The sequence below is a fragment of the Macaca nemestrina genome, chromosome 14, assembly GCF_043159975.1.
Source record: "Macaca nemestrina isolate mMacNem1 chromosome 14, mMacNem.hap1, whole genome shotgun sequence".
NCBI lineage: Eukaryota > Metazoa > Chordata > Mammalia > Primates > Cercopithecidae > Macaca > Macaca nemestrina.
In genome coordinates this window covers 109,406,222-109,423,520 of record NC_092138.1, presented here as the reverse complement: position 1 = coordinate 109,423,520, position 17,299 = coordinate 109,406,222, and the positions used below count along the sequence as shown (strand labels likewise).

The 17,299-nt window shown below is 41.6% G+C and overlaps 1 protein-coding gene across 10 annotated transcripts in view; it reads right to left on the bottom strand.

Moving 5' to 3' along the window:
• Positions 1-17,299, bottom strand: part of LOC105463942 (GTPase activating Rap/RanGAP domain like 3) — a 172,125-nt gene that overhangs the window by 75,206 nt on the left and 79,620 nt on the right. For all 10 annotated transcript variants that reach the window (XM_011711410.2, XM_011711413.3, XM_011711408.2 and 7 more), the window contains 3 exons: positions 8,671-8,770; positions 6,820-6,938; positions 2,125-2,189 (listed from right to left, as the gene is read on the bottom strand). In XM_011711410.2, the coding sequence (XP_011709712.1) occupies positions 2,125-2,189; positions 6,820-6,938; positions 8,671-8,770 (284 nt within the window). The remainder of the gene's footprint in view (positions 1-2,124; positions 2,190-6,819; positions 6,939-8,670; positions 8,771-17,299) is intronic.

Below are 17,299 nucleotides of genomic sequence, written 5' to 3'. Positions count from 1 at the left end.
AATTAAAAATAATAACGAACTTCTAGAGTACTTACAACACACCAGACACTGTGATAAATGCTTTTCATGAATTGTCTCATTTAGTTCTTATGAGGCAAGTAATATTTTAGCCCCATTTTAAAGATGAGGAAATTGAAACTCAGAAGTTAAATAACAGGATAAAAATCTGGTAAAGAGCAGAGCCAGGACTTGAATCCAGGCTTATGTGACTCCATAGTATTTATACTTTAATTTCCTTTTAAGTTTTCGAGTTCTCATTCTTGTAACAAAAGAAGATAAAATCTTTTCTTCTGCTGGCAGCAACTATAGAATGTGTAGTTTGTCATATCTTTAAAATCTTGCTGTACCTTGCTCTGGCTATGAGGGTGTACTGAAAAGCTAAGCCTTGCTCATACAACTAAATGAAATTGTAACAAAACGAAAGGCCTAGTTTTTAAACAGAGAAGAAAGGAGCTAGAGTAAACTTCTTTTTAGAAAAAAGAATTCACAGAAATCTTAAACCGGTACAATTTAAGGTATTACTCTCCAAGCAAATTAAGATTTATAGTTTCTTGAAAGCAGCAGGATATTTCTGTGCTCAGGAAAAATGTTAGCCTCTTGGTGGAGAGGCTTAACTCAGGCTTTAGAACTGCTCAGAAGAAAAATCAGAAGGCACAGAGCAGACAGGAAGAGGTCTGCAATCTAGAGACCAAATTAAGCTTGAAAGTGGGATATAACGTTTTTCACTTCTTAATCTTGGTTCCTTTTTTTTTTTTTTTCTTTTTGAGATGGAGTCTCACTCTGTCACCCAGGTGGGAGTGCAATGGAGTGGTCTCGGCTCACTGCAACCTCCACCTCCTGGGTTCAAGCAATTCTCTCACTTCAGCCTCCCGAGTAGCTGAGACTACAGGTGTGTACCACCCCACCTGGCTAATTTTTGTATTTTAGTAGAGACAGGTTTCATTATGTTGGTCAGGCTGGTCTCGAACTCCTGACCTCATGATCCCCCTGCCTCGGCCTCCCAAAGTGCTGGGATTACAGGTGTGCGCCACTGAGCCTGGCCTTGGTGCCTTTTAATCAGCCAGATGCAATCCCCAACAGATACAGTCAAGTTTGTCGCTGTAAGAGCCATTTTGGTAAGGATGAGTTGTAGCTATTACGTGTCACCTGGGAACACTGGAAACACATCTACCACCAGGTAGCTGCAGATGAATAGAGAGGAAATCACCAGGGCTATGAGGTAAGCTTTGTCCTTCACACAATAGGGCATTAGTGGTTAAACAGCCCAAGCTCTGGAGTCACAGGACTCCAGCTCTTGATTTACCAGCTCTGAGCTCTTCGTCAGATCCCTTCACCTCTCTGAGGCTCCAATTCCTGATAAGTGGAGTGGAGATAATAATAGATCTACTGTGTGGAGCTAGTTTAAAGATTGACTCAGAGAACATTCATAAAGCATTCAGCACAGTGCCTGACAAACAGAAGCTACCATTACTATGATGTAACATCTTAGCTGGTAACAAAGCCACAGGCTGGATCCAAGTGGTGGCAATCCCTAGGGGAGGCTGCCACCTAAGATAAGAGAGAGATGAGAGGGAGGTGGGAGGGTGGGGGCACAAGAGGCAGCTGAGCAGGCAGCAGCCAGATGTTCCATCCATTTAACGTTCTGTCTGGCGAAGAATAAGTACATTCTTTGCTGACATCTGGGTTTCTATTTCAAGGTGGAAAAAATGGAAGGAAAAATATTACTTGATTATCTTTATAAAACTAAAGTATCTGAGTGCGTGCAAGAAAAAAGAAGCTGGCAACTAATGTAGTATGGAGAGATGTCTAAGAGCAACGCTCAAAATCAGTTGGACCTGGACTCAGGCCTTGGTTCCACTACACACTTGCTTTGTGATCTTGGCGTTCTCTCTCTGAACCTCTATTTCCTCATCTATAAAATGGGCACAGTCATAGCACCTGCCCTACAGGGTTGCTGTGATGATGACATGAGGTGATGCATGCCATGCCAAGTGCTTAGCAAAACGTCTCACACACAGTCAAGGCTCAAGACAATGGAAAGTTAACATCAGAATGATTACAGGAAAAAACAGTGTATAAAGGGCTCCAAATCCACGCATAGGCTTTCTACCCATTAGAACTCACCTTAAGATGGACTTCACAGAAAGAGTTTTTGTGGGACTGTAGGGAAGGCATATTTTCTGGGTACCCTGGAAAAGTCCAAACATCAAATCAGTGACAAGTTCTACAACTTCCTTCTCCAAAAGAGCCCCTCTGGCCATTCAAAAGAAACCCATGCCCAGTCTTTCTCCTTTCTCCTCAAGGGGCATGTATATGAATAAACACTTTCTATGACTGAAAACAATCTTGCTCAGGTTTGATAGCGACTTCCAGGCTGTCTCCACCCCAACATGTATGGATTTCAGCATGGCCTTCAACATACAGGTCTTCAGTGTCTTAGGTATTATGGAGAGCACCTGAGCCATCTGAACCAGATGAGAAGGGAATTTGTTTTTCTGGTTGTTTTTTTTTTTTTCTGGAGACAGAGTCTGGCTCTGTCACTTAGGCTGGAATGCAGTGGTGCGCTCTCTGTTCACTGCAACCTCCGCCTCCTGGGTTCAAGTGATTCTCCTGCCTCAGCCTCCCAAGTAGCTGGGATTACAGGCATGTGCCACCACACCCGGCTAATTTTTAGTAGAGATGGGGTTTTGCCATGTTGGCCAGGCTGGTCTCAAACTCCTGACCTCAGGTGATCTGCCTGTCTCAGCCTCCCAAAGTGCCGCGATTACAGGCATGAGCCACTGTGCCTGGCTGGGAATTCGGTCTGTAAGCCAAGCATCAAATAAGCCTCAAAGACCATAAGACAACAGTCTCCACATGTTCAATGGGACCCAAAAATAATGTCTCCCAGTCAAAAACTTTTGGAACTAGAAATCTCCTGAATCTTTCAGAGAGGTTTTCATAATGCATGCTTTTATATTTATCTGTGTTTTCTTATTTAAAGTCTCTTTTCTCCTAAATGAGTACCAACTATGACTCATTCATAGGAATACTCAATGAATATATTTTGACTAAAAAGGGAAAGAAGAATTGCCTAACTGATTCAGTCTCACATCCACACCACCCGGAACAGATGAGTGCTATTCTCTTCCTAATCGTCTAAGAAGAGGTGACATAGATTTAGAATCCACAAAGGCTTCACACTACACAGTTAGCAAACGGAATTACCATATACTGTACATTTAAAACTTTCTTCCTGATTTTGACTAGTAATAAAATTGTCATCACAAACGGCTAGAGGAGGGTAAGAATGTTTCTTTTAGGGAACAGGCAAAGAAATGTGATTTTTCTTGTGCTATTGGGATATACCTGCCAATTCATCTGTCCAAGCTCTGAACAATAGCAAGGGAGAGAAGTTCTTTGAACTTTCCAAGCCCACGGTCTCTTTGCATAAACAAAACTTTTATGCCTACACCCTTGGAGGCCTGCTACTCTCAGCCCTCTCCAGGCCAGGGAGGAGGATGTCTTTGGAGCGGAGGACGAGAAGCTGCACTAGAGAGAGCCCTTCTTATGGGTTCTCCATTAGCCATGGAAACTGGGCTGGGCTTTTCTTTTTGTAGTTTGTGTTACAGAGATTAAATTTCTTTCCAATATTATAGAGGAATATTAAGATAGAAATGCATGTTTTCTGATTGTACAGATCCTTCCCATTGAAACCCGAGTTCTTCTGGGGCTTTGCTTTTTAACTGGCCCCAGCCTACACTGCATCCCCTGTCTAGGAGATTGTCTTGAATCTGCCCCTCTAGCTCAGATCCTACCTTGTCTACCTTTTCTTACCCAACACATCAAAGGCAGTTTTATTTTTATTTTTTTTTTGTAGTAGGCAGGGTCTCACTATGTTGCCCAGGCTGGTCTCAAACTCCTGGTCCCATGTAATCCTTCTGCTTTGACTTCCCAAAGTGCTGGAGTTATAGGCATGAGCCACCATGCCCAGCCCAAAGGCTTTAAAGAGAAGCCTTGGCTTTAAAGAGAAGCCAAGGGCAGCTCAGGGGAAATGTGTGGCACAGCAGAGGGCTCTAGTGCTGCACTGGGTGACAGTGACACCTTCGTGAGCTGCCTATGTGGGTGTGAAACCCAAGGCTCCTGGGATTGTGGGTTTGTGTTTTTCTACACCACAAACTGGTAGAACTCTTCCTATCTCCTCCCTTTTGTAGCTTCCAGAGTCAATGTTCAAGAAAAATGGTTCTGTGTTCAGTGGAAATACCAAATGCTCAGATAGAGTCAAGTGCATGTACATATCAGGCAACACTCAGTGAGCACAGTCAGGATGCAGAAGTGTACGTCGAAGATTACCCTGTAACAGGTGTGTGTGTGCAGGTGTGTGTCTACATGGACGGATGTCTAGAAGCCTGTTGCAGTGATTATCTCTGAGCAGTTGAATTCTTTTCACTTGCTATATTGTTTGGATGGAATTTTTACAATAAATACAAATCATTTTTCATATTTTATTTGTGTGAGCCATTTCTGTATATGTAGAAGAAACACAGTAGAGATATGCAAGACTGCATAGAGTTATATGTTTAGCTAGTTGTTTTCTCCTTCCTCCCTCCCTCTCCCTCTCCCTCTTCCTTTCTTTCCTTCCTTCCTTCCTTCTTTCCTTCCCTTCTTCCCTTCTTCTCTCTCTTTCCTTCCTTCCTTTTCTTTTCTCTTCCTCTCTCTCTGATTTTGTAGCAACAGGGTCTTGCTCTATTGCCCAGGCTGGAGTGCAGTGGTGCAATCATAGCTCACTGCAGCCTTGAACTCCTGGACTCAAGCCACCCTCCTGCCTTACCTTCCCAAGGAGCTGGGACTACAGGTGTAAGCCCCCAGGCATGGCTAAGTTTTTATTTTATTTTTTGTAGAGACAGGGTTTTGCTATGTTGCCCAGGGTGGTCTTGAACTTCTGCGCTCAAGTGCTCCTCCCACCTTGACCTCCCAAAATGTTGGGATTACAGGCATGAGCCACTGTGCCGGGCCTAGCTAGTTTTATAACTGCTTTATAACCTAGAAGATATGTGCTGGCAGCTGGGAGTGCGAGGGCTGAGTCACATACTTCTGTGGACTTCCCATAGCCTCTAGCACTAGTTTTAGGCCAAGAGGGGCTTAATAACTGACCCCTTGTGCCAATGCTCACTTTTGATTTCTCAGTTCCTCCCTCCCTTCAGCACTTCCATCAACGACTGGGAACCCTCTTGCTGTCTTTGACACATAACTGAAGGCCAAGGGAAGAGGTGTTGGGTGAAGGCACTGGCACTTTTCATCATGCCCTACCCCTATGCTGCCTTCACAGCAGTCCTGGGGTTTAAATTCCACCTCCTTGACTTCTCTAATACCAGGTACGAGTAACCCTTGTTTGTCTCGCATTTGTTGCTACGTCTACCTGGAACACTCCCTGATTCCCCTTCTACTCGCCAAATGACTGGCTTCCTTCCATCCTTCAGGCTTCTGTTTGCTGGGCGCCGCCTCAGGAGGCTTTCCCTAAACTGTCTCATCTAAGCAGCGCTCCTGCAGCACGCTCTGTCATTCTCTGTCTTCAGAGTGCTTATCACAACTTATAATGTCATACAGACAGTATCTTTGGAAATTAAAATAAGCAAATGTTCCCCCTGTATTTGTCTCATTCTGTCTCCCCTCATACATGGCAGTCATCTCGGTGAGGATGTGATTGCTACTTCCTGGAAGAAGAAGATAGACATTGAGAAAGTCCACTCCAGGAAGGTGGAAGAAGAGGGAAACCCACCCTCTCCTGCCGTGAAGGGAGGGAGGGAGAGGGAGGGCGAAGGAGGGGTGGGAGGGAGGAAGGACCGGGGGAAGGAAGGAGAGAAGGATGGAAGGAAGGAAGGCCAGCCAAGAGGTAGATGCCAGGGTCCTTGATGCCCCCATGCCAAGGACAGGCTTTGAAGGCATTGTGGGATGCTGTAAATCTGTCAAGGGAAGACCTGGAGGCACTTGAGAGCATTTGAATCAGAGGCCCCTTCCCGGGCATGGCCTTGCACAGGAATCTTAAGTCCAGGCAGCACCTGGTTTGAACTTGGTGAAGGGTAGCAACTCAGTGGCTGCAAGTGTTAATGACCAGAAGTATGACACACGCAGGCCTATGGCAACGGTCCTGCCTCCTCACATCTGACCTATGGTTCATAGAGGATGTGCCCCAGGAGGGGATGGAGAGCTTCTGAGAGATTCAGAGACTAGCGGAGACCTGGGATCAGGACAAGGAGTGACTTTACAACAAGAGGCAAATAGTTGGCACCATGGGTTTCAGGGGCAGATGCTTTCCAATGACCCAAAAGAGCCAGAGGAATCAATTATATTTCCGTGGTCAGGAGTTCAGAGGTTGGATTAGTCACTCCACAATGGAAATCAGACAGAACTCAGAGCGCCCATGTGGATCCACGGTTCTCCTCTGCGACCATTAGGTCTCATAAGCCCCCTCCCATGTGCACAAATACCAACCGCAAGAGGAGCAGGAGGTGGCAAAAAATTGGAAAGGCTTGATTCTTTGCCCAAAAGAGACAGAGTCATCTCAAAGAAAATATTTAAACCAGAAGAGACTAGAATGCTGTAATTGGCAAGCATAAAATAAATAAGTTTTTTTTTTTTTTTTTTTAAAGGCCAGGAAACAGTCTCCTGGTGCAGAAAATAAGGTGCTTTGGGCAAAGGCACTGTCAACTTCTCAGAGGTGAATCACAAGAAGACTATGAGGCATGCCCTGGAAGAAACTGGCACACAGTTCCCCATCACAGGGGTTATCTCCTAAAACTGATGCATAAATTTTGCATCAAGTACGAGCCATATACTTACTGTTTTTCTCCAAAGAATTGCACGGTATTGAGGAACACGTTGATTATTTTGGTCAGAAAGGGTCACAGACAAGAAGAAAGGGCTCTTCTCTGCATCATTTCCAATGTAGTTCTGATGGACTGGAAAAGAAAGGTTTAGAGCAGTGAGAATGCAACTGATCCTGCCAGTCACAGATGGTAGAGGACACTGCAGGTGGTGTCCAGCCCTTCCCACATGCTCAGGGAACAGTAATCCCAAAGCCATCTTGGGATGGACCTGATCTCTCTCGGGGGATCATGCATTCTTCTTCCCCTTGCTTGTGACTGGTTCAGGAATGAACATGTAATCAAATTCTGGCCAATGAGACGGGAGGAGAAATCTGCCATGGGGCTTTTAGAGAGGCTTCCTCACTTCTAAATACTGCCTTCTTCTTCCTCTGGACTGGTGGAGTCTAGAAGTGATGCCTGGAATTGCTGAAACCATCTTGTGACCCTGAACCTGGCCAGCCCAAGTGCCAAGTTGCCACACTAAGGATGCAGAAGCAGAAAAAGGGAAAAGGCCTGGGTCCTTGACATTACTGGGCCTCTGAATCCCCCAACCCCAGGGCTTGCCCTGCCTCTGGGTTTTTTGTTATATCCTTTACTATTTGTGCCAGTTTGAGTCAGGTTTTCTGTTACTGCACCTGAAGGCATCCAAACTCATGGCACCATTTTTCTCTAAAGTCCTCACTGCTCTGAGCACTACTTACAAGCATTTGGGAAGATGATGGCTTTCCTGCTGATTTCCTTTTTTTAAAATAAATGCTTCTATATCCCCCACACACCAATAAATTTTGCCTGGCCAAAAAAAGGAACTTCTTACAATAATACAGAGTCAGATTTCTTTAAAGGCATCATTTAGGTCTGCTCACTCTCATTTTGTCATTCAAGCATCATATCTACAAATGAATACATTAGCCTGAGAAAAAATTTCTCTAACTCATTTTGAATCCCAAAATAGTGATTATTCTTCCATTCCCCAAATCTTTTGTAATTAGCCACACTCCTGTTTTCCACCTTTCAGTATATTTTCACTTGAGCCCTTCACTTTAAATGTACATAGCTATTAATGACTGAGCTGTTAGTATGTGTCAGGCACTGGGCTTAGTGTTATTCCTGCATCTCACTGAAACTTCCATTCAGACCTATTAGATGTGCACTCGTAATATCTCCACTTTACAGAAAGGAAAACCGCGTCTCAGAGAAATGGAGAGTAGCCAGTGTAAGGTCCTTTGATTAATAATGGCAGGATCAGGATCCAAACCCATATCATGAGTGTCTTTGCCACTGTATCCCCATTGCTCTGCACATTGCCTGGCATGGAGTAGGTGATAAATACTTGTCATGGTTGAATGTATGAATGATGCCAGAGTCTACAGTCTAATGTCTCTCTAGTGCTATACAGGCCCTGGAGCTCAGGGAACCAGTTATCTCCCTCATTGCCTTGAACTAAGTATTCAAAACCCAATACAGACAGGGGCAATTGCCTTGTTAAGTCTAAAGTTGTTTTTCCACCCTGGAAAATTCGTCTTCTCTCTCAAATCACTTTTTCAGATGATCTAATCTCCTTTAGCTCTCCAGGAATAAAAATGCCTGTCCATAAAAAAAGGAAACTATGAGCAAAAACTCTTAGGGCTGAGACTCTGAATAGGGCTGAGACTCTGAATTGGATCTTTTAATCTACAAAGCTTACTACTGACCTTGAAGTGAAATGCCCTGATGTTAGTGTTTCTAAAATGGCTAGTTTCACTCATATAGGATACCAGAAATTATACTAACACTAACTTCCATTTTGAATACCCTTTCTTCCCTACCACCACAATAGCATAATTACCTTGTCCCAAAAAATATTTGAAATACCATCTGGTGTGGTATTCCGGGTTCTCTAAGTGCACGTCTGTTCTTCGCCAAGTACCAGGCAGAGCAGTTGCATTCTGTAACGGAACAAAGTTGTGACATTAAGAGGCTTATTCAGAAAGAAAACATGAAGCTGGCAATGAACCAGAGGCCAAAGAACCAGAAAAATCATTGTTAAAAGCATACGCCGAAGGGCTGTGGCTGCATGTTCTCATTCGAAAAGACACCCTGTCTAAATTCACATCGTGGAAGCATCCAGGAGGCCTTTGGGGTGTAGGAAAAATAACCAGTGAACCAGTGAGTTCAGCTGTTCCTAAAACGGGTACCAAGTACCTCTCCTTTCTGGGCTGAAAGTTCCACAATATTTGGGAGTTGGTGCCCCCTAGAAGAACCCCCTTCTTTTTGTTACCCCTGTAATAGGTACAATTCATCTAGAATCCATCCATGTTTTGGTATTTTTTTTGTTTTTTTTTGTTCCCCACGCATATACATATGTATTTTTCTTAATAACATGAAATTATATTGAATATATTTTGTGGCTTGCTTTGACAATAACTTTTTTACATGTCAATAAATATAATCCTATGTTATTGGCTCTATACCCTTATTTATATAGATATGACTAATAATACTGGACAATTAGGCTGCTTCCAATTTTTTTGTTATTGTAAATAACATTCATCATCTTCTAATTCCACGTTTGCATACTTACTTGTTCAATTATTTCTTTAGGATAATTCTTAGAAGTTAAATTGCTTTGTCAAACGGTATGTACATTGCTGGGGGTCTGCAACACAATGCCAATCTGACATCTAGAAGGACTGACACAAAATTATAGTTCCACCAGCAATGGCTGAGGGTGCCATCTTCCCTATACTGTCAACATTGCCTCTTTACAATTTAATGGCAAAATGTAATCTCAACGTTGTTTTTATTTGTGTTTCTTTGTATACTTTTTTTTTTTTTTTTTTTTTGAGACGGAGTCTCACTCTGTTGCCCAGGCTGGAGTGCAGTCGTGCCATTTTGGCTCACTGCAACCTCCGCCTCCTGGGTTCAAGTGATTTGCCTGTCTCAGCCTCCTGAGTAGCAGGGATCACAGGCGAATGCCACCTTGCCCGGCTAATTTTCCTATTTTTAGTAGAGATGGAGTTTCACCATGTTGGCCAGGCTGGTCTCTACCTCCTGGCCTCAAGTGATCCTTGACCTCTCAAAGTGCTGGGATTACAGGCGTGAGCTACCACACCTGGCCTGTATGCCATTTAGATTGTAGCTTTTCTTCATATTTTTATTGGTCATTTATAATTATTTTGTGGGTTACCTGTTTATGTCCTTTGCCAGTTTTCTGATTATTATATTCTTTTGTGAAATCTTTGAAACAGATTGCAAATAATTTCTTCTGATCGAATTTTTGCTTTTAAACTTGTTCTATGCTATTTTTGGCCACATAGATGTTTTAAAATGTTTGCATAAGCAAATTTTTCATTTTTTTTCCCTTTATGGCTTTTGCCTAATTAGTATCAAAAAGTCCTCCATCCCAGCATTAATGAAACTGTTTACCTCTATATTCTTTTAGATGTTTCATTTTTATAGTTCATTCCTTATCATTTATTTTGATGTATGCTCTGAGGTAAGGACCAATTTTCCCCAAATCATTTGTCAATTAACTCAGTTCTACTTATTGAACACTCTATCATTCTCAATCCTTATAAGGCATTAAATTACTGTTTACAATAAATGTCTGAAACTTGCATCGTATTGGCTGAGACTGTGTTAGATGTCAGTTTTCCTGCATGACTGATGTCACTCTATTGCAGCTTTGTTGACATCTCCATTGTGCCACATATGTAAGACAGACTACTGAAACATGCTCTCTGACTTTGACATGCCTCTAGCGATTTACTAGATGTCTGTGGTCAGTTTCTTTATCATGCTGAAGATGTTTCCTTCAATTAGAAGTTTACAAAGAGGCTTTTCTCAGGAACGAAAATTAAATTTACCAAAAGCTTTTTTCGGGGGCAACTATTGAGAGAACAGGTTAAATGGGGGGAATCATAGTATATAATGTAACGAATGAATCACGAATATAGTAATAGCTCTTCTGGCATTGAAAAGTTCTTAATTTCTGGAATGCACCCTACTAGGTCATGGTATATTATTCTTTTAATAGACTGCTTTACATTAACAAATGATTTATGTATCATATTTGTTTGTGTGATAGATCTATAGGCTTCCTTTCTATTTGTGTTTCTGTCATGCTTTCAGGGTTATGTTACCTTACAAAATGAAATGGGAAGCTTTCTGTCCTTGTCATTGCTCTGGAAATACTGACATGCATTGAGAGAGTGCTAAATGCCAAGTATTAGGCTAAGTATTTTAAATTCATTATCTCCAGAACCACCCATCAACCTTATGAGATAGATTCTATTTTATCCCCCTACTTTCAGATGAGGAAATTGAGACTGAGAGAGTTTAAACATGTTGCCCAACGTTACAGAAATAATAAGTAGTGGAGCTGGAACCGAAACCGGTTCCAATTCCAGAGGTTTCTTCTTTTTTCTTTTTTTATCTTAACCATTACGTCTTCTTCTGTGTCCTTTTTTATGTCCTGCCTTTTAAGCCTATTAAGGAGTAAAAACGTAGGTGAAAATTTTAGTATTATTTTGCTTTTATCATATTTTCTGGAATTTAAAAAAACTAGCTATTGCTACATACATATACATTTTTTTTTTTTTTTTTTTTGAGGCGGAGTCTCGCTCTGTGGCCCGGGCTGGAGTGCAGTGGCCGTATCTCAGCTCACTGCAAGCTCCGCCTCCCGGGTTTTTACGCCATTCTCCTGCCTCAGCCTCCCAAGTAGCTGGGACTACAGGCGCCCGCCACCTCGCCCGGCTAGTTTTTTGTATTTTTTAGTAGAGACCGGGTTTCACCGGGTTAACCAGGATGGTCTTGATCTCCTGACCTCGTGATCTGCCCGACATATACATTTTTATTTGGAAATAATTTTAAATTTATATAAAAGCTGAAAGAATAAGAGCAGTGTAAAAAAGCATGTTTGCCTTTTACTTACCAGATTTGTCTACAGTTAATGTTTTACCCCACTGGCTCATTTGTTCACACCACCCCCCACATACAAACATACACACATATACAATATTTTTTCCGAACCATTTAAGATTCAGATGTAAAATAATAGCCTTCATCCCTAAATACTTCAATGTGTATTTCGCAAGAGTAGGGCTATGTTCTTACATAATCACAGTAGAGCTTTGTCAACTTTTCTAAGTTTAACATTGATACCATCTGTATTCCAATGTTGTCAATTGAGTCAACAATGTCATTTTAAGCATTTTCTCTCTTCAGTACAGGATCATTTCATTGTTTCTTTAGACTCCCTTCATCTGCAACATTTCCACAGACTCTTTGTCTTTATGACATTGACATTTTTTTTGGCTGTCACTAGTTTTTTTTCTTTCCAATTTGTATTTTAGGTTGGAGGGGGTGCATGTGCAGGCTTGGTACATGGGCAAATTGTGTGTTGCAGTGGTTTGGTCAACAGATAATTTTGTCACCCAGGTAATCAGCATAACACCCAATATGTAATTTTTCAGTCCTTACCTTCCACCCCCGTAGGCCCCAGTGTCTATAGTTCCCTTCTTTGTGTCTGACATCGACATTTTTGAAGAATGCAGCATCTCCCCCCCTCATTCTGGGTTTGTCTGATGTTTCCCCAGTTAGATTCAGGGTAGGCAGACTTGGCTGGAATACCATGTAAGTGAGGTTTGTCCTCAGCTTATGATATTTCAAAATACCCATCTGTTCCTCAGTGTTGATGTTAATTTTGATCACCTATTCAAGATATCACCTCTTAGTTTTGACCTTTTGGTGAAAGCGTATCATTGGACTTTGTTCCTTGTAGGATTTTTGCATGATTCAGTATCAACGGTTATTTACTTTATAACCATGAACTACTGGCAGTCTTCAGGCCTTTCCACTATGCCACTGCAGGGCATGCAGCGATGGCATGACCCACCAGCCCGCCTCAGGCATCAGCTGACCAGACACAGGGGGAGTCCAGCCAAGGAAGCTGGCCTCAGCCAGACTCCACAGTAGTTGGTATCATGGTCCCATGGCCTCGGATCCTAGAAAGCTAGAGCAGAGCCTAGAGAGTAAACTCTTTTTTTTTAAATTTTTTTATTTTTTGGATTTTAAAAAAACTTTTATTTCCTTGATACATTAAAAACTTGTTAGCCTTATTAGAAAATAAAGATTAAACAAAAATCACCTGTATTTTCAAATTAACATTTTCATGTATTGTTTCACAATTTTCATTTGCATATATAAAGATCATACTATGCATCCTATTTGGTATCACATTTTCCCACTATGATTATTAATAAATACGTATTTATATCATAACAACTCCATGTATTTACCACATAATTGCACATTATTGTGCTTGATCAGTTGCCTATCAGTTATTTTTCTTTGTTCTACTAAAAGCAACACTGTCATGAACGTCTTTCTCTCTCGCCTAGAGAGTAAACTCTTAAGCTGTCATCAGGACATTTAAACCTCTGGGGCCTCCAAGAGATGCGTGGACGGCACAGAGAAGTTTCTTTTAGGTAGCAGCAACAGATCTTAGTTCTGTGCTTCTCAAATTTGTTAAAATGTGCACTCTTGGGCCCATTGTAAACTTCTTCCTTAAGATCTCTATGAATGGGGCACCAGTATCTGTTTTACAAGTGGTTCTGATGAAAACTGAACTTTGAGAAACAATGCTCTACGCCAGTTCTAAAAGAATCCAGCACAGAAAGGGGGGTATAAACTTGGATGGGGCAAAACAAATATAACTTTATTTTCCCTAACTTCGAACTAAAATTTAGTGTTTCATTCAGTTATGAATACATGCAAAAAAACTATAGAATGGACAGTCCTGGTAACCATGCTGACGAAAAAAAAAATCAAAGACATTTTCAAAATTCATTATAGTGATTGCAGATATCTCAAAATACTGTTTACACTCTTCACTCTTCAAAATTACAGTATTTATGAGGCCTGCTGCTAGATTTATTATTTAATGTATTTTAATTAATGTATTTATTTTTTACTGAGACGGAGTCTTGCTTTGTTGCCTAGGCTGGAGTGCAGTGGTGTGATCTCGGCTCACTGAAACCTCTGCTTCCGAGGTTCAAGCAATTCTACTACCTCAGCCTCCCGAGTAGACAGGATTACAGATGTGTGTCACCACACCAGCTAATTTTTTTTTTTTTTTTGAGACAGAGTTTCGCTCTGTGACCCAGGCTGATCTCGGCTCACTGCAAGCTCTGCCTCCTGGGTTCACGTCATTCTCCTGCCTCAGCCTCCCAAGTAGCTGGGACTACAGGTGCCCACCACCACGCCCGGCTAATTTTTTGTATTTTTAGTAGAGATGGGGTTTCACCGTGTTAGCCAGGATGATCTCGATCTCCTAACCTCGTGATCCACCCACCTTGGCCTCCCAAAGTGCTGGGATTACAGGTGTGAGTCACTGCGCCTGGCCACACCTGACTAATTTTTGTATTTTTAGTAGAGACGGGGTTTCAGTCTCGAATTCCTGACCTCAAGTCATCCGTACACCTCAGCCTCCCAAAGTGCTGGGATTACAGGCATGAGCCACCACATCCAGCCTACTTAATGTATTTTAAAATCATATTTATTACTGTATCATAAATTAGGTTTCAAAAATCCTGTCGATAATTATTTCAATAAACTGTTTTCCTTCGTAATTCTATGTATTTAATTTCATGTCTTCTGAAAAGGGGTCTACAGGTTTTACCAGATTTCCAAAGGGATTCAAAGGCATGGAAAATGACCTACAAACTCTAGACTTCCAAAGCACTTGCATCTGTCTGCCTCCCAGAGATCAGAACACTGCCAAGTACCGAATGGAACACCACAGGGAGGCGCAAGGCGCCGCTCAGCATCTCAGAGGGAGAGATGGGACTCCAGAGGCAGTGGCATGCTGAGTACCAACTGTCAATGTGAGGAGTTTTCTTTAATGATGAAAATTCACTGGGCTGGGCATAGTGGCTCACGCCTATAATCCCAGCATTTTGAGAGGCCGAGTTCGGAGGATCACTTGAGGCCAGGAGCTCACGACTAGCCTGGGTAACACAGTTAGATCCTGTCTTTACTAAAAAATAAAAAAATAAAAAGTAGCCAGGTATGGTGGTGTGTGCCTGTAGTCCCAGCTACTCAGAAGGCTGAGGTGGGAGGATCACTTGAACCCAGAAGGCTGAGGCTGCAGTGAACTATGATAGTGATACTGCACTCCAGCCTGGGCAACAGAACAAGATCCCGTTTCTAAAAAAAAAAAAAAAATTAAATTAAAAATTAAAATATATTAAAATAAAAGTTACCTATTTTACTTTCCTCTTCACTGAATACTTAACCAAAACACAGGGGAAATAACCCAACTCCAAAAATGTTGTGAGTCTCGCAGAGCAAGACACTTCCCATCCCTTGCTAAAACCACATTTGATGTGGTGTAAAGACAAAAATGCATGCAGGAACTGACAAAAGCAATGGAGACTAGGCAACAAAAAAACAACAAAAAAATCCTGCTTTTCCTGGGACCCTGAAGAAGAACTCTGAACACAAGCTCCAGGTTCTGATGATGTGTAGAACTAGTGGACAGTAAAGTGCACAAAGAAGTGTACAGCCGAAGATTTTTTTTTACATTTATACACCCTCATAACCATTACCTAGATCAATACAGAAAATATTTTCAGTATTCCAGAAGGCTCCCTTGTTCATTTCCCCAGTCATTACTCAAGCACATGCCAAAAGAGAACCACTGTCCAAACTTCTATCATGGTGGATTACCTGCTCTTGAGCGTTACGGAAATGAAATCATATGATGTGTATTTGAGTCAGGCTTTTTATCCTTTGTCATTTGGTCTGCGACATTCACCTGTGTCACTGGTGTGGCAGTGGTTCGCTCTTTCTCACAGCCATGTAGTAGTCCACCGGATGAATACCACAATTTATGCATTAATTCTTCCACTGATGGACATTTGAATTGTTTCTGGTTTTTGGCTATTAATAATAAAGCCACTGGACGGGCTCAGTGGCTCACAACTGTAATCCCAGCATTTTGGGAGGCCGAGGTGGGTGGATCTCCTGAGGTCAGGAGTTTGAGACCAGTCTGGCCAACAGAGCTAAACCCTGTCTATACAAAAAAATACAAAAAATTAGCCGGTATGGTGGCGCATGCCTGTAGTCCCAGCTACTTGGGAGGCTGAAGCACGAGAATCGCTGGAACCCGGGAGACAGAGGTTGCAGTGAGCCAAGATCACACCACTGTACCCCAGCCTGGGTGACAGAGCAAGACTCTGTCTCAAAAAAAAAAAGAAAAAAAAAAAAAGAATAAAGCCACTATGATCATTACTGTGTCTGTCTTTTGGTGGATACAAGCACTCATTTCTGTTGGGTATACATCCAGGGACACAGACGATGCGTGTGTTCAGTTTCAGTAGATACTGCCAAAAAAATTTCCCAAAGAGAATATACACACGCTAATTGAAACTCCCATTAGCAAGATATATGAGAGCTCTAGTTGTTCTACATTCTGTGACCAAACTTTTAGCTTTTTAGTCCTTGCATTTCTGGAGTGGGTGAAGTAGTACCTAATTGCGGTTTTAACCTACAATAAATCCTAATTTAAGTGTCATCTATTTTACAAAAGATCTTGGAGATACAGAAGCTCTGTTTCTCCAAGCAGTTTAAGTTGACAATAAAACAGGAACACATTATTTATTTGACATCAACTAGAAAGTTAGGAGAAAATAAGCTGATGAGTACATTTTCCAGATAACTGAAGTTTAACACTGCAAACACTCATGCTTATTTTATGACCTTTAGGTAAACATTTGTGAAAGGCTACAATGGAGGGAAATGAACTCACGTTGCTCCGTGCTGAATTCATGCCTGTATATGCCCACAGAGACCCAAAAGTCCTGAATGATTTCTGCAAATCAGATCCAAAGCCCACCAAAGCTTCTCATTGCCTTCATTATCTTCCCCTACCTCCTGCTTATACTTGTGGGATGTGACGGAGGAAGACTGAATCTGGTCAGGATATTTTGAGGAGAATGTAATCAAAATCCATATATGACACCCTGATTTTATTTGAATGTTCTCAAATACTTGACTTTAAGCAGGGAATCCACAAAATACAGACACTCAGAATACAAATGATATCCACAGTTTTAAAATAATTCCTTTGATTTTTCATAGAGTCTATTTCAGAGTGAGTTCAATACATGAATGAAAGAAGTTACGCTGATTTTACTTCAGTTCCTAGGTTAAACTGCTGAGATAACATAGCAGTAGGGAAGATGGATTCTTTTAAAAAACAAACTAAAACTTTTTTAAAAATTACAAATGTAAGCATGAATATAAGCTGATTATAAAAATGTGAAACCACACAAAAATTAAAATCTTTTTCTTTCCCCCATCCTCCATGACCCAACCTGCTTCTTTTCCCTCTAACAACCGTGCTACCAGATTGGTCTGAATAATCCAGAATCTTTTTATGCATTTACAAAGATGTGTTTACTTTATACATA